This window comes from Artemia sp. Qi Xiang Cuo, chromosome 21 (genome assembly GCF_049724085.1).
Source record: "Artemia sp. Qi Xiang Cuo chromosome 21, ASM4972408v1, whole genome shotgun sequence".
Classification (NCBI taxonomy): domain Eukaryota; kingdom Metazoa; phylum Arthropoda; class Branchiopoda; order Anostraca; family Artemiidae; genus Artemia; species Artemia sp. Qi Xiang Cuo.
This window is the reverse complement of record NC_142814.1, coordinates 15,510,936-15,526,130: the sequence shown is the minus strand read 5'-3', so window position 1 is coordinate 15,526,130 and position 15,195 is coordinate 15,510,936. Positions and strand designations below refer to the sequence as shown.

Below are 15,195 nucleotides of genomic sequence, written 5' to 3'. Positions count from 1 at the left end.
AACTTGACATTCCAATAGCCCGTATGTATAAAAATCTGAAAAGAATTTAAAAAAGCTTTACCTGTAGTCTGTTTTCTAAATCAATTTTTTCAGCTTCAACTTGTTCAACACGTCTTTCTGCTTTCCTTAGCTTGAACTGTAAAATCCGACAATTCTTAGCTGTCTGTTCCAGCTCTTTTTTCAGGTCTCTGTATTCATCTGCTTGATCTTCCCTGCAGAAAAAGCAAGTCTGAAACCCATTTTTAGACTATTTTAGGAGATGCAAAGATAAAAATATTAACCTCGGATTTTGAATCCTCCCACCCCTTAGGATGTACATAGGGTTAATTGCATGTTAAGCAATTAATTCTGTAATGAGATTAAATATAAAAACACACGTTTTTTCACTAAAATTAGGGAGTAACATTAAAACTTAAAACAAACAGAAATTATTCTGTACATAGCCTAAGGGGGGTTGACTGTACGGGGGCAAGGACCCAAAATATCATGGGTTGAAACAATGGGGAAAAGTTCGAGATTTTATTTTCTTAAATACAGAAATTATATTTGAATTCAAATTCTTTAAGAAAGAAAGAGAGTGATGCTAGAGGTTCACAAAAATAATTCGTCCACAGGGCCCAGTCTTTGCTACAGAAAAAACCTGCCTATTAAATAAAGTGGCTTTGCAAAGGCGGATAACGTATAAGCATTCACTAGGAATGTTTCTCACTGTCTAGCTAATTTTTGAAGAAAAAAATTTACTTTGATCAAATTGTAAATTCATAGTTTTTCTTAATATTAGAAATTCAGTTTTTTACTGAGCAAAGTGTATCAACTTGCAGGATATTTTCATCAATTGAAATGAAGTATTTTTTCTTACCAAACCTCTCTTAGATTAGTGCTTTCATCTGCCACAATTTTTTATTCGGTTAAATAAAAAACCTGAAAATACTGACATAACATTTAATGAAATCAAGCAGTTCGTGGTAACGAACTGTAAGTAAGGAGCGACCCGGCTCAATGGTAACCAAAACTCTAAAAAACGGAATTTTGATACCAATAGATACATAAAAAGAATCAGATTTTAATTCTGATGTCAAACATATAAGTTTCATCAACTTAAATCTTACCCATCAAAAGATACGCGCCTAAGGAAATTTGGCTGATTTTCAAAAAAAGTGGGAAAGACCCCCTAAAAGTTATAGAACCTTAATAAAAATCACACAGTCATACTCAGCGTATCAGAGAACTCTACTGTAGAGGTTTCAAGCTCCTATCTACAAAAATGTGGAATTTTCCATTTTTTGCCAGAAGACAGATCACGGATGCGTGTTTATTTGTTTTTTTTGTTTTTTTTTTTTTTCTTTTCCCCAGGGATGATCGTATCAACCCAGTGGTTCTAGAATATCGTGGGAGGGCTCATTGGAACGGAAATTAAAAGTTCTAGTGCCCTTTTTAAGTGACCAAAAAATGGAGGGCAACTAGGCCCCCTCCCACGCTCATTTTTTTCCCAAAGTCACCCGATCAAAATTTTGAGATAGCCATTTTGTTCAGCATGGTCGAAAATATTATAACTATGTCTTTTAGGATGATTTAATCCCTCGAAACCCCAATACGGTGTTTGGTCATAAAATGGCTCATAAGTTAACATGGTATTCACGTGATGGTAAGACAGCAAACCTTATTGATTGTGTTATAGTAAACCGAAGACTGGCAGGATCAATACAAGATACTAGGGTATATAGGAGTGCTTCTATTGATGTTAAAAGTAAAGATCACCATCTAGTAGTGTCTAGGGTTAATTTAAAGCTGAAATTTAGGAAGGGTAACTACCTCCCATGAAGTTATGATGTTGGTAGACTCATGGATCAGAATTTTAGAAAAACTTTCCAGGAACAGTTGACTACTAAACTTGAGATTTTAAAATTTGATAATGTGGAACATGGTTGGAATAATTTTAGAAAAATAATTTGTGAAGTTGCTGAAGGTGTATTAGGGAAGAAAGCTAGGGCTATAGCTAAGAATATTAGTGAAAAAGCTTTATGTTTAATAGAACGGGGAAAGGACTTTTACAACAATTATGTGAGTGATAGACCACATGAAAACAAAAGGAATGTAAAGAAAGTGGAGAAAGTATTGTAATATGAACTAAGGAGGTGTGAAGTGGAGGTCATAGATAAAATTGCCGAGGATCGGAAGATGCAGCTAGACGGCATAATAGTAAAATATTGTACTGGCACGTTAATAAATTGAGAGGGAGTAGTCAATCCGGACTTGTCCCAGTTAAAGATAGGAATGGGGTCGCAATTAGCGATAAGGAAAAAACTAAAGCGAGATGGGCCGAACATTTTGAGAACTTGCTTAACCGAGATAGAGTTGCAGGAAAAAATATATAGAAGAAAATGAAAAAGTTTGTCATACCTTGGATGTGAAAGAAGATTTGTTTTGTGAGGAGGAATTAGCAACAGTACTAAAAGGATTAAAGAATAATAATGCTCCAGGTGCAGATAGAGTGGTAAATGAGTTTCCTAAATATGGTGGCTCTGAGGTTAGAAATAAGTTATTGAAGATTATGAATATGATTTTTGAAAAAGGGGAAGTACCTAACGATTCTCGGAAAACCTTAATTAAGCCACTTTATAAGAAAGGTGATAAAAGTGAGTGTGGTAATTATCGAGGCATTAGTCTGGTGTCTGTAGGTAGCAAGTTACTTAGTAATATGATACTTTTTAGACTGAGAGATGCCATAGACAAAGTTTTAAGAGGAGAACAGTGCGGTTTTAGAAAAGGTAGAGGGTGGGTCGACCAAATTTTCACTCTTAGGCTAATAATTGAGAAGTGCCTGAGTTTTCAAACACCTTTGGTCCTCAGTTTTATAGATTATGAGCAAGCGTTCGATTCTGTTGATGGAAGAGCTTTAGTAAAGGTTTTATCCTTGTATGGTATACCAGACAAATACATTAAAGTGATTAGTGCTATGTACGAGAATAACACTACTGCGGTTAAGGTAGGAAATGAGGTAAGCAGCTGGTTTCGTATTAAATCAGGAGTTAAGAAGGGTTGTGATCCATCTCCCTTTATATGGATCATTTTGATTGTCTTTGTCTTAAGGAGCACAGGAAAGGCAATGGGAGACCACGGAATCAAATGGGGAGGAAAAATTCTCCTGGACTTGGATTATGCTGATGATTTAAGCATCCTAGATGAAAGTGTGAGCAAAATGAATGAAGTTTTAGAGGTTTTGCGAGTTCAGGGTGCTAGAATTGGTTTGAAAATTAATGTTAGGAATAATTAGTCACTAAGGCTAGGAACAAGTGAAGATGAAAAGGTGACTTTGTGTAATTAAAAGATTGATCAGGGGGGTAGCTGTACTTACCTTAGTAGTATTATTAGTAAAGAAGGTGGGAGCAGCGAAGATGTTAAAAATAGAATTGCCAAGACTCAGGGCGTTTTCTCACAGTTAAAAGAAGTCTGGAAGAATAGGAATATAAGTCTGCAAACCAAGATAAGAATATTAGAAGCTACAGTGATGACAGTGGTCAAATATGGCTCTGAATCAAGGACGCTCCGAAAAGCGTATGAAGATTTGCTAGATGTTTTACAGAGAAATTGCTTAAGGATTGTTCTGGGTACCCGGCTGACTGACCGTATTTCAAACAATAGGCTATACGAAAAATGTGGTTCAATACCGCTCTCTAGGGCTATAATGAAAAAAAGGTTGAGGTGGTTAGGGCATGTTATGTGGATGAATGATGACAGATTGCCAAAGATTGTTCTTTTTGGCCAACCATCTAGGGCTAAACAGAAAGCAGGTCATCCTCGTCTGGGGTGGGATGAAGTCATAAAAGAAAGATTTAAAGGACATTGGAACTTCGTGGGCAGATGTAAAAAGGGAGGCTTTGAATAGATTGGGGTGGAGGAGGAGTATGCGTAGCTGTGTTCGCCTTAGGCGACTTGGTGCTGCGGTGAGCTGTTAGTAGTAGTAGTAGTAACATATAGTATTGGTTATTGGGAAGTATACAGAAGTTTTCAGGGGGAATTTTTTCTGGTAGTGGGGGGTGGGGGTAGGTCGGGGGTTATATGGGAGGATCTTTTCATGAAGGAAGTTTTCATGGGGGAAGGGACATTGCTATGAAGGGGACGCTGGATTTCCCATCATTATTTAAAAAAAAATCAGAAATTAAATATAAAAAAAGAAGTTTTTCTACTGAAAGTAAAGAGCAACATCAAAACTTAAAACGAACAAAAAAATATTAGCTATATGATTGGGTTCACCTTCTAGTCAATGCCTCGCTCTTTAAGCCAAAGATTTCTTAGTACTTTCATAAGAGATATTTATTCTAATTAACGGCCTTTGTGATTAATTGGTCATTTTTAAAGAATTGGAACAAAATTCGAACTTTAGCTTAAAGAGCAAGGTATTGACTAGGGGGAAAACCCCCTAATATACGTATTAAAAATATATGAATATAGAAGTTAGTTACGTAAGTTAATTCGTAAGCTACGTATATTTATTACTAATAAAAACGTTCGTAAAGAAAAATTCAACAAGTTTCGAGAAACCCATTTAACCGAATAAAAGTAAAATTAATATGCAAATTTCGTTTTAATTATTCATGCACGGTGAGCCAAAATCAAAACCTGCATTAATTAAAAAACGTTCACAAATGAAATAAAAAAAACAATTTTTTTTTAACTGAAAGTAAGGAACGACGTTAAAACTTAAACGAACAGAAATCATTCCGTATATGAGAGGGGCTGTCCCCTCCTCAACGCCTCGCTCTTTACGCTAAAGTTTGACTTTCTCACAACTCATTTTTTTTAAACAATAAAATTTTGTTTTAATTGCAAATTATTTTAATTAACTTTAACGAAAATCACACCATCAGATTCAGCTTATCAACGAACATTATTAAAGTAAAGCTTCAAACTCCTATCTGCATAAATGTGGAATTTTGCATTTTTAATTAACTTTAACGAAATTTACACCATCACATTCAGCTTATCAGAGAACCCTATTAAAGAAGTTTCACGCTCCTATCTGCAAAACGGTGGAAATTTGCATTTTTTGCTCGAAAAAAGATCACGATGCGTGCCCTCCAAAAAATGGAGGGCAACTAGGCCCCCTCCCACGCTCATTTTTTCCTCAAAGTCACCCAATTAAAATTTTGAGATAGCCATTTTTTTCAGCGTAGTCTAAAATCTAATTAATATGTCTTTAAGGATGACTTAATCCCCCACAGTTCCCAGGGGAAGGGCTGCAAGATATGAACTTTGCCCATTGCTTACATATTGTATTGGCTATTGGTAAGTATACAGACATTTTCAGGATGTATTTTTTTGTGGTGGGGGGGGGCGGGCGGTGGGGGTTACTGGGGAGAATCTTTCCGGGGAGGATGTTTTTTGGGGGTAAGGGACATTTCTATTAAGGGTGTGCCGGGTTTCCAAGCATTATCTAAAAAACGATCAGAAATTAAATAAAAAAAACAAGTTTTTTCATCTGAAAGTAAGAAGCAACATTAGAACTTAAAACGAACAGAAACTATTACGTATATGAGGGGGTTCTCCCCCAAGTCCATACCTCGCTCTTTGCGCTACAGTTGTTTTCAGTGCTTTCAAAAGAACTATATATTCTAATTAAAAGGCCTTCGTGATTCAGGGGCTTGTGAATTTTTTTTTAACTTTTAACATAAAAAGCGTGGTATTGACTAAGGGGAGAACCCCCTCATATACGTAATAACATATACGTAATAAAAAAAAAAAAACAACAACAACAAGCGATACGGCTCAATAGTAATCGAAACTTTTAAAAACGGAATTTTGATGTCAATAAATGTATCAAAAGAATGGGATTATAACGCTGATTCTAAATATATAAATTTTATTAAGTTTAGTATAACTCATCAAAGGCTACGAGCCTGAGAGAATTTACCTGATTTTTTAAAGAGGGAGGAAACATCCCCTAAAGTGAAAGAATTTTAATGAAAACCCCACCGTCAGATTCAGCGTATCACAAAAGCCTATTACATAGGTTTCAAGCTCATATCTGCAAAAATCTGCAACTATATCTGCAACGTACTTTTTGCCAGAAGAAAAATATACGAATATAGAAGTTCGTTACGTAAGTTAATTTTTAAATTACGTCAGAACCAAATTTAGAGACAGCCATTTGCCAAAAGAAAAGTAAAATTTTTATGCAAATTTTTGTTTACTTATTCAATGACGGTGAGCCAAAATAAAAGCTGCATTAACTAAAAAACGATCAGAAATTAAATAAAAAAGCAACAAGTTTTTAAACTGAAAGTAAGGAGCGACATTAAAACTTAAAATGAACAGAAATTATTCCGTATATGAAAGGGGCTGTCCCCTCCTCAACGCCTCGCTCTTTACGCTAAAGTTGGACTCTGTCTCACAACTTTTTTTTAAAACAACAAAAAACTTTAGCGTAAAAAGCGAGGCGTTGAGGAGGGGACAGCCCCTTTCATATACGGAATAATTTCTGTTCGTTTTAAGTTTTAATGTCGCTCCTTACTTTCAGTTTAAAAAACTTGTTTTTTTATTTATTTAATCTCAATCTAGGTCGGTAAATGCAGCAGTTGTACCGACTCGTGTCGTGACTTTCCAGACGGTGCCAAAATTTTTCATTCGGTTAAATAAGTAACATGAAAATACTGTCATGATGTGTCCCGTAATCTCGATTCCGGTCGGTAAATATAGCGGTTGTACCGACTTGCGCAGTGATCTTACGTGTCGCACCAAAATTTCAGGCATCGCATTTAATGAAATTTCTATCTAGTTCGGTAAATGCAGCGGTTATACTGACTCGTGTCGTGACTTTATGGACGGTGCCAAGATTTTTCATTCGGTTCAATAAAGAACATAAAAATGTTAACATGACGTGAACCGTAATCTTGATTACGGTCGATAAATGTAGTGGCTGTACCGATTCATGCAGTGATTTCACGTGTGGCACCACAATTTTCAATTCGATTAAATTAAGCAAATGAAAATAATGACATGCAACTACCAAAGGCTTAATCTAGGTCGGTAAATGCTGCAGTTTTACCGACTCGTGTCGTGATTAAAAATGCTGACATGACGTTTCCCGTAATCTCGACCTGGGTCGGTAAATTTTTCAGTTGTACCGACTCGCTCAGTGGCTTTAAAGACAGCACCGCAATTTTCTATTCAGTAAAATACATAACATATAAACAATGATATAACATCTACCAAAATATTACACCTTGGTCGGTGAATACAGCGGTTTTACAGCGGTGAATACAGCGGTGCATGTCCTGATTTTATGGATAGTGCCACAATTTTTCATTTGGTTAAATGAAGAACATGAAAATACTGATTTCAGTGACAACTTCATTCGGTAGCAACTAGTACCAATTACTTGCAAGGTGAAAAGGCCGTAGTCACGTTTTATAACAGGTTAGGTGGTTAGTAGATTATGAGCTGTGGGTGGTAAAGAGAAGGACACCTATCCAAGGAACCCACATTTCGGTTTCAAACTTCACAAATTACGTGGGCTGGATGATCGATCTCAAGTGCAAAGGAATATATTAATGAAAGGAATTTGACATATACAAAATAAAGGGTTGGGGTGACTGAATCTACTTGACAAAGACTATCGCAAACGAATCAATACCATTTTTCACAAAACCGACGAGTCTAAATGGATTGTAGCTGCTGAACAGGTCTTTTGTAACCCATTTGCCGCATAAGCAACCAAAAGAATAAAATTGGCCGTGCATTACTGCCTGAATGGTTCTTGGAGTCTTAACATTGGAAGGCGCAAGCACAGAGGTGCTTATGTTCCAAAGCTATGATTATGCAAGCAATATACTTGGTATTCTACAGGATGTCGAGGAACGCATATAAACCGAACTGGGGAGACCAGTACGCTAAATTTGATCCATGGCTCATAGAAAAAAATCTGATTATGGAAAAAAACTGCAGCAATACCTGCATAGCTTGAAAAATGTTTGAAATCTTACAGAAACTGTATGTCTTCTTTACAGATCGAATGAAACGAGCTATTGTCTACAAACAATTAGTTGAGAGTGCTGAATCGTTACTGAAGCTTAAGAATCTGTCAATGACAAGATCAAAGTACAAGCGAGAGAGTTTGAAAGTGTTGTAGCAAGCTTTGACACTATTTTTGAAGTCCTCAAAGAGCTCACAGAACAGAGCAAGGACAAGATAATAAAAGAAAAGTTCAACTTCTGAATCACCACATTACCTGCTTTGATTTTATTTTGATACTTATGTTCATATACCAAGCCTTGTTCAAGACAAAGTTTCTTGCAGAAAAACTTCAGACTGAGCTGCTTGATCTGATGATTGAAAACACAAGACTCAGGACAAAACGTGACGTCTTATATGCTCGCGCCCGAGACTGATCAGATAGATAGGGAAATCGAGGCATCAAAATCAGCAGTGGAAAAAAGTTGGTTCACTGTGTAGACACAAGTTCCAACTTAAACAACATCCTAGGCATCCATCTGCTTGTTATTCAGAGGCAATCTCTAATCCTGGAGCCGATCAGGTGGATGACTGAAAATAACTCTGCTAATAACTATGCTAAGGAACTCTGCGTCGTCCTCAGAGCCCTTGTGAACAGTTTGGAGGATGTAATACATGATAACTCCTCTTTTCTGAAGATAGCGTACCGAAGTATACTAGAAAAAATACACATCAGCTGTGAAATCCTTTCCGTCAGATGTTCCCAAAGAAAAAAACGCAGAACTCGTGTTGTTCGCGGATCTCGCGGAACTCGTGTAAGAGCTACCTGCCAGGACTGATGTCGAAAGCCATGCAGTCATTGATTGCACCAGCTTTGAGACCCTATTATAAAAAATTACTTTTTTAATTATAATTATTATAAAAATTATAATTATTATAAAAAATTACCCGACTACTCTGGTCAGTTTACCAGTGGATGGTGATAGCATCACCAACTTTGCCCATAGTGAAAAAAAGTTTTTGCAAAATGAAACGCATAACGTTTAACGCATAACGCATAATGCACACGTTTACGCATAACGATAGATATGATTGTTTCGTTCACTTCGTCATTATGTGCTTTGAGAATGCCAGACCAAGACGTACGACTTTTAACTGACGTTTTGTAGTTATATTTTCTTAATTTTATGTTTAATCCGTAGATTTTAAGTGAAATTGTGAAGTTGTCACTTCTGAGTTTTGTTTGTATATAAATCATATTATTGCTGTTTTTCTCTTGTATTACTTCTTTCTCCACTAGATCACCAACTTTTTTGCGTGCATGTTTCTTACGAGAAACTGAACTAAGCAGCTATTCTTCTTCAGACTCTACGATTCTTTGGGCTGAACTCTGCTCTCAAGTTTCATATTTGCAAAGGACATTATAATAATTATTGGTAAAAAAAAAAAAAGTCGGTAAAAATGACCAGCCAGTCGGTAAAATCCCTCCCCCCGCCCAAAATAAACACATTTTGGCAAGTAACACCCCTGAATAATAGTATGTGAATTCTTCAGCTAATATAGTTTTTGTTATTAAGGTGCTTGAAAGGTACTATCCAAAGAATAAATCATTAAAAAACGGAACTTCTTTTATAAAAACATCTTCCTAATCATTTTTTTTTTTAAACATTTTTTTTTTAAACATCTTCTTTTTAAAAACATCTTTTTTAAGACGAAAACACGGATCCCCTTATAAATGGCCTAGACATACGCTCATTGAAACACATTAACAGTTACAAAAAAACAGAACCATGGAAAGACTTTTTTTTTAGAAAAATTATTGTTTTATGTACGATTAAGTCAAGAGCATTTATGGGATGGGGGGGGGGCAATGGCTTCCCCCATCACGATAAAAACGATCCATGTTTTCAACCAAGTTGATTAATGTTTAGGATATAACAAAAAAAAACTTAGGATATAAGAAAAAATGTATTTGTTACTTTTGATTTAATTATATTATTAAAAAAACACTTGGCTGTCATTATATCTCCTTGTGATTCAATTTCGTTGAAAGATACAGAAAATTGATAAAAAATTTTAAGCGTAAATTAGTATTTTTTGAAGCGAATATCGAGTTCGCTACATTAATCTTTTAAACTGGCCAATCACCATTTGGAAAGGAATAGACTTGAAGAGTAGAAAATACTGATGAAATTTATCGTATATTATGCTAATGAAACTAAATTGGTGTCAAATATATTGATTGTAAAAAAAGAACCCCTTGAACTTTGAGCAGTATTTATTGCGTTAACGTTCTGATAAAAGAAAAAGATAAAAAGAGAAAAGTATTCTGCGAAGTTAAAATGACATTTTTGCCTTTAGAGGCTTTCTGGGGGGGGATACCCAATCTTATTTACAGTAATTTCGGTTCTTTTCGATTTTGGTTTATTCATTTATTCGTTTTTAGTTTCACATATTATACGACTTATTACCCATATTAAGTTACAAGTCGCTCCTCATTTTTTCTTGGAAAAACTTCGTTTGGAAAACATTTTAAAAAATTAGAATACGTTAGTAAATGTATAACTACTCTTATAATAAATAAAATTTATTTTTAATACAGTATAGTTCTAGTTATTATCAACTAAATATAATATGTTTATGTTTAAATAACTATAACGAAGTAATCAATATATTTATATATAAAATATAATCAATATACATGTTATATATATAATATTACATGTAATCAATATAAATATCTATGTTGATAGGAAATCAATATAGAGTCACATAGGTACAAACTTGTAAGAATGATTTTTGTCTTTTGTGACACCGAACAATTTTGGTGATAAGAATTTTAGTTTAGTACCATTGGTCACTAGAAATGATTATGAAGGTATTAATCACTAGATTTGGAAACAGTGCTGAATAGAAAATTGAATGGTACTGCATTTTATTTATTATAGTCAATGCCATATCCAGAGGAGGTACCGTGTTTGAATCCCCCCCCCCCCAAGAAATTTTTGTTCAACGAGGACAGAAGTTGCATAAACATATTTAAACCAATTTTTGATGCGTTGTGTAAAGTTTTTTTTTTTGTAGCCCCCCTCCAAAAAGAAAATACCCGCTAGAACAAAAATCCTGGATACGCTCTTGGTTATAGTGTTGAGTTCAGAAGAGTTCATGCATAAGACTATTACTTCTAAGTGGAAAGTGGAAATAGTGTCGACAAAAACAACACCACTGCCATCTAGCGTTTGACATTCTATGGCATTTGTTCAAGTTTCTTAATTATTTTTTTTTCTCCCAGAAACTGGTATCAAACACTTATTATTACATTAATCTTACCAGTTTCACTAATTTTACTAATTTTGCTTTATTATACAAAAAAAAATTGAGAAACGCCAAACACTAGAAATACTTCCGTGTAATAAATCACAGAAAAAAAAATAAATAAACTTAAAGAAAAAAAAAATAACTACCGGAAGTTGTCGTGCAACTCATCCATTTCTTGGGCCATAATAGTCATTTCCCTCTTGAGTTCTTCATTTTCTTCCATTAACTCTTCAACTAAATGTTCAGCAGCAGTCAGTTTTTTCTAAAACAAAAAATTAATTCTCACCAACATTTGAACAATTTTTTTCTTATCATTATTTATTGAACCCTATTAGTGCTACATAGACCAGGAAGCATGCTTTAATTTTGAAATAAACAGAGTTGTTTTTTCTTGACTTTAAATTCTCAATTAACGAAAGATAATATAATGACAAATTCTATAGAGGTCAAGAGTCAAGAAAATCCTGGAGGCCCTCGACGACTCTATTTTCAAGAAAAATTTAGCTCTCATTAGCTTGCTTTCTGTAAACACGAATACTTTGAAGGACAGACTCTGCTGAATAATCTCATTTTATGAGAGCCAAGTTTAAAAGCCACTTTAAAGATTAAGCTTTTCTCTTATACTTGTTATTTAAATAAGTGAACAAAATATAGAGGAAAAAAAACAAAAAAAGAAGAAGCAGGAAGTTGTGACTGATCGATGTCGAGCAAGTAGATATTTAATTTTGAAATTTTGTAGTGGAGATGTAAGAAAAAAAAACTGCGTTTTCCAAAATATAGAGGGACGTTTTATTTCTAATTCTTAGCGAAATTGTCAAAAACATTTTAGAAACCCAGTCTGTTATTATTGGCACCAAAATATTAAATATTTAATTTTTAGCTATTTAAAAATTTTCCCACATAAAATTTCTTCTAGGTTCTCACACTAAATAATTCCTCCTATTTTATCATAAAAATAAAGCAAATTGCTAATATTTCTTAGAAGATTTTTCTTTTAATATTTCTTATAAACCATAAGATATTTTAGACATAACACAATTTGCATTTCATTTTATTTGTTTAGTAGGAATCCTCTTCAAAGTAGTATACAAAAAAAAATTGGGCTTGGAAAATTTTGTGAATACCATTCCTTGCGATGGTAAGTGTTGAACCTGAGTACCGTCGAAATAAACTCCTGGTCCAATCCACTGTGCCGTCACAAGGTGATAAGTTTCTTTTTCTTCCGTAGTCTTGTATTTAACAGCTGTATTGCCTATCTCCAAGCTCTTCGTAGTGACCATTCTGATCATAATTTCAGACATTCTGATACATAGAACAGAGAATGCGAAAATCATTGATTTTTATGTTTACTGTTTACAAATTTGCCGTTCCACTAATCAATGACAATTAATTGAAAATTAATTTTCGTTAACAAAAATTGGGTATGATTTCTACAGAGTCCATGACATTTTAATTTTATGACATTTTATGATGTATAAACTAAGTTTAGTAAGTAAGTGTATAATAATGTGTAATGATACCTAATATTGTAATAAAGTAAAAAAAACGTTATATAATGTAGAATAATGTATGATTCCACGTGCTCTTTCATGTGTCAATTTCTTTCTTTCACGTTTGTCTTTCACTTGTTCAGTTTTTTCTAAAATAAAAGAAATTTAATTCTAAGCAATTTCAACCAATTTTTTTTATTTAGTTAGTGAGCCTTCTTAGTGCTTAATAAACCGGGAAGCACACTCTAATTTTACAATAAACACATTTTTGTCTTTTCTTGACACCAAATTCTCAACTAATGTAAAATAATATACTGATAAATTCTTTCTTTAATGCGTAAGGCTGGGGAGGGGGTCAAGACTAAAAAAAATCCTAGAGGTGATTGATAACTCAATTTCCAAGAAACATTTTGTTTTCTTTAGCTTGCTTTCTGTAAACACAAATACTTTAAATGATAGGGCACGCTGAATCGTCTCATTTTATGAAAGTCAAGTTTAAAAGTCATGTTTTAAAGATCAGACTTTTATGCTATACCTATTCTTCAAATCAGTGGACAAAACCCTAACAACAAAAAACAACAATAAAAAAAGCAGGAAGCTGCGAGTGACCGATATTGAGCAAGTAGATATGTAATTTTGAAAATCCAACTCAAAAGCTTCTGCTATCATTTTCAGTATATGCGTGCAAGAAAATCTACAAAAAAGTTGGCGACCAGCGTAGGAAGTTGTCTAAAAAAAGCAATAGAATCATCTCAATTTTTCTAAAACCACCTGAAGCAATTCGTGTTATCAGCAAGCCTTTCAACCACAAATTTTATTTTATAACAATTCCTTTAAAAAAATTTTGTTTTAATCTAGTTTGATTGTTTTAATTTATACTAAATTACGATTGAATGGTTTTGGATCCAGCACATAAATCGTATTTACGTAACTAATAATCTTAAGTCAGTTTCGAACTGAGCACGGTATAACGGACTGATCACTGAGTATGGTGTGTAACAATATTAAGCACGGACTTAGCACGGTGTATAACCACACGGTATTCAAAACTACAAACGATAGTGGTGCAAAAACAGTGTCCTTTGCGCGATGTTTTCAAAATTAAAAATCATTGACACCAACAGTCAACTGCAATTTATCAATAGTCTCAGTTGATCTCAACTTGGTTCTTCTGATTTTCCCTCTGGAGAGAAGGAAACGATTGAGAATTGAAACACCTCAGGAATAACATTTTTTTTATGATCACGATGAAGTTTGGCACCGTTTTTTAAATCGGCACCAAACACTAGAATATCTTTAAAGCTCGAATCACTACCGTTTTTCTTTGCGAATCGGTACCGATTTGGCAAATCGGTACCGAAATATATTACGTGTGTCAAGTCCTTTGGTTTAGACAACTTAGCTAAGATTATTATGCCTCATAAACTAAAATTTACATCAGTGAGGTGTTAATAAAGAAATTTAAGGGGTAATTGTCAACCGGGGTGTCACGACACCAAAGACTACGCTACGAAAATAGGAAAAAAAATCAGCTCCAAATTATTTTTGAATTATAAAAAAAAACGTAAAAACAGGAACAAAGTCTCACATTTTCCAATTGCATTGCATCTATTGTTGCTAAGGAAAAACAAGAACAGTAGAACACTCACAAAAAAGACGAATACGCTATAAATATGTTTTGATGCGTTTCTTACAATATAGAAGATAACTCACTCCCCATCTCCAAAAAATAACATATTCTAAGTTTTGCAGAGCGGGCGACGATGTGAGCAATAAAATAAGAGCCTCTGAAATAAGACCCTCAGAGATACCTCTGAACGTGAGCATTAAAAATAACATTCTATTTATTTTTAACAAATCAGGCATGTGCTTAGAGAGGAGGGCTGTACTTGAACCCCTCTTCCCGTTCATAGTATAATGGATGCATTATGTCTTTTAGTCTTTACTAAAAGGGATATGAAATAAAATTATAACATTGAACGGGGTGAAGAGCGGGAAAAAAGCCAGGAGCTAAAGTTAGAATTGAAGTAAACGAATAAAAGCTCTTTTAACTGAAAGATTAAAGTAAAGTTTAAATGCAAAATTAAAGCTGTTAAAATACCCTGAATCAATAACGTGTGAACTTTCGTGCAATAAAAATCTACTACTACTACTATTACTAACAACTCACCGCAGCACGAAGCTGTCTGAGGCCTATAAAGTAACACACGCTCCTCCTCCATCCTAATCCATCTAAAGTCTCCTTACACCCTCCCAGGAAGGCCCCATTTCCCTTAAACCTTTCTTTACGACATCCCCCCCAACCACGGATGACCTGCTTTCCGTTCAGCTTTACAACGGTTGGCCGAAAAGGACGATCTTTTGCAATCTGTCATCCTTCATCTGCAGAATGTGTCCTAGCCTTGTCAACCTTTCACTCATTATTTATGATTTGGAT

At 34.4% G+C, this 15,195-nt stretch overlaps 1 protein-coding gene across 6 annotated transcripts in view; it reads right to left on the bottom strand.

Annotated features, from left to right (window-relative positions):
* LOC148939273 (uncharacterized) overlaps window positions 1-15,195 on the bottom strand; it is a 280,313-nt gene that overhangs the window by 144,364 nt on the left and 120,754 nt on the right. For all 6 annotated transcript variants that reach the window (XM_089106654.1, XM_089106655.1, XM_089106657.1 and 3 more), the window contains 2 exons: window positions 11,415-11,530; window positions 62-212 (listed from right to left, as the gene is read on the bottom strand). In XM_089106654.1, the coding sequence (XP_088962780.1) occupies window positions 62-212; window positions 11,415-11,530 (267 nt within the window). The remainder of the gene's footprint in view (window positions 1-61; window positions 213-11,414; window positions 11,531-15,195) is intronic.